Below are 2,495 nucleotides of genomic sequence, written 5' to 3' on the forward strand. Positions count from 1 at the left end.
AGACCGGGTGGGTCGTTTGGGGTTACTTGAGGGCATTTCTGTACTTTTTTGGGTATGGGATTTTCTAAAAAGTTTCCTAATCTCCTAGTAGACGTGTGGATGCGATGTGGAGGGTCGTGACCTTCGAATCGATACCTATTTTGGCATATGTTCATTTTCGGTTTAAACCAGACCGGGTGGGTCATTTGGGGTTATTTGGGGGCATTTCTGTACTTTTTTAGGTTTGGGATTTTCTATAAAGTGTCCTTATCTCTTATTAGACTCGTGGATGCGAAGTGGAGGGTCGTGACCTTCTAATCGATACATATTTCGGCATATGTTAATTTTCGGTTTAAACCAGTCCTAGTGGGGGGTCCTTTGTGGTTATTTGGGGGCATTTCTGTCCCTTTTGGGTTTGGGATTTTCTAAAAAGTATCCTTATCTCTTATTAGACGTGTGGATGTGATGTTGAGGGTCGTGACCTTCGAATCGATACCAATTTTGAAATATGTTCATTTTTGGTCTGAACCAGACCGGGTGGGTTGTTTGGGGTTGTTTGGGGGCATTTCTCTACTTTTTTGGGTTTGGGATTTTCTAAAAAGTGTCCTTATCTCTTATTAAACGTGTGGATGCGATGTTGAGGGTCGTGACCTTCGAATCGATACCTATTTCGACTTAGGTTCATTTTCAATTTAAAACCAGATCGGGTGGGTCGTTTGGGGTTATTTTGGGGCATTTCTGTACTTTTTTGGGTTTGAGATTTTCCAAAAAGTGTTCTTTTCTCTTATTAGAATTGTGGATGCGATGTTTAGGGTTGTGACCTTCGAATCGATACCTATTTTGACATATGTTCATTTTCTGTTCTTCCATTTATCAAGACCTTTTTTAATCATCTCATCCGGACACTTCGCTGCCAAAGTCCCACCAATCTCCTTAGGCTCAACATAAGACAACTTCAACCCATCACCAAAAATCGAAGAAGAAGAGGAAGAAAAGAGGGCAGACCATGGAACCCCAACCTTCTTCGGGTATGACTGATTCAACCCACCTGAAATATCATCCTTTTGCTGTAAAAAAACACCAGAATCAGCACCGCTCACCGAACCACAAGAAGGCTCACCAAGAAGCAGCACCCTATTCCCATCACCCTCACCTTGCAGCGCCACAACCTCCTTGGCCACACCTTCAACACTCCCTGCAGACCAGCCAAGAGATGGCCAAGCACCACCATCACCACCCGAACCTCCAAAAGCAGCCACTTCAACAGCCCCCACACCCGAGGCAACTTCCTCCCCAACCCCAGCATTCCTCTCACCCGAACTGTGAAGAGGAAGGAGACCATTAGCTACAACTAATGGCCTGCTGGCCATCACCAAGAGAACACACCAAGATCCTCACTCCCAAAATCGCCAGAGCTTCTCTCTCCTCACTTGGGGCACTTCATTGGTGGTCGGCCTAGTTTTACCTTTACAAGGGATACGCTCCTGAAGCACTGGAAGATTGCAGGGCATGTTGATGTTAACTTATTAGAGAGTGGAATTTTTATATTTCGCTTTAATCTTGAAGATGACAAAACTAAAGTTCTTGAAGGGGGACCTTGGTATGTTCAAAGAAGGCCGATGATCCTGCGTCCTTGGAGTCCAGATGTTTGCTTAGAGAGGGTGGATTTATGTTCCGTCCCGGTATGGGTTTCTCTTCCCAATCTCACTTTTCATTTCTGGTCTTCTGAAGCTCTTAGTTCTATTGGGAGTGTCATTGGGAAGCCTATTATTACGGACAAGATGACAAGGTCCATGGAGAGATTGTCCTATGCTCGTTTGTGTGTGGAGGTTTCTGCCAACGAAGAGCTGCCTCTGTCCGTTCCAGTTTATGGTGATGGTGGTTTTGTCTTCAATCAACGAGTGGTTTATGATTGGAAGCCCCCTCTTTGTGTGCATTGTAAGGTCTTTGGGCATATGATTGATGCATGCAAGTCTGGCAGCCGTAAGCCTGATAAAAAATACTCGAGAACCAAGCAAGAATGGCGGGTGAAGGGTGCTGCCGGGAAAGAAGCTGCAACTGTGGCCGGAAATGAGGCTGACTTGCCGGCCGAGCAGACTGGAATTGGTAATTCAAATTCAAATTTGGATTCCCATAGTTCTCGCAAGAATAAAGGAGGAGATCTCAATTCCTTGGGTCAAGGCGCCAACTTTGGCAAGAAGGTTTTGAAGAAATCGAGTTAATTCTTGAAGGTAAGTCTAGTACTAAGGATATTTCACGGTCCAATGCTTTTGCCTGTTGGAACATCTTACGGAGGAGGTGCATTATGATCCGACGATTTGATGCTGGATCCGAGTCTTCGCCATTCTCTTAGGTAACGAACTGTTGGAGGATTCGAATATGGAAGGAGAAAATTCTTTTCCCCAGCCGTTATCTACCCTTCCAAATTTGGGAAAGGAGGTGATTGGGGGATTTTCCTTGAATAATCAGATTGGCGGATCTACTGGAGATATTATGGAGGAAATGCCACAATTAAA

General features: G+C 44.8%; 1 protein-coding gene across 1 annotated transcript; it reads left to right on the forward strand.

The window, feature by feature from the left end:
• Positions 1-1,598: 1,598 nt before the first annotated feature.
• Positions 1,599-2,201, forward strand: LOC122665474. Its single transcript, XM_043861628.1, has one exon. It carries the CDS (start codon positions 1,599-1,601, stop codon positions 2,199-2,201), a length of 603 nt encoding a protein of 200 aa, XP_043717563.1.
• The last annotated feature ends 294 nt before the right edge of the window (positions 2,202-2,495 follow it).

Source organism: Telopea speciosissima, chromosome 6 (genome assembly GCF_018873765.1).
Source record: "Telopea speciosissima isolate NSW1024214 ecotype Mountain lineage chromosome 6, Tspe_v1, whole genome shotgun sequence".
Classification (NCBI taxonomy): Eukaryota; Viridiplantae; Streptophyta; class Magnoliopsida; order Proteales; family Proteaceae; genus Telopea; species Telopea speciosissima.

Coding starts and splice junctions, on each gene's coding strand:
- LOC122665474 (XM_043861628.1), top strand. CDS start 1,599: ATGATCCTGCGTCCTTGGAGTCCAGATGTTTGCTTAGAGAGGGTGGAT.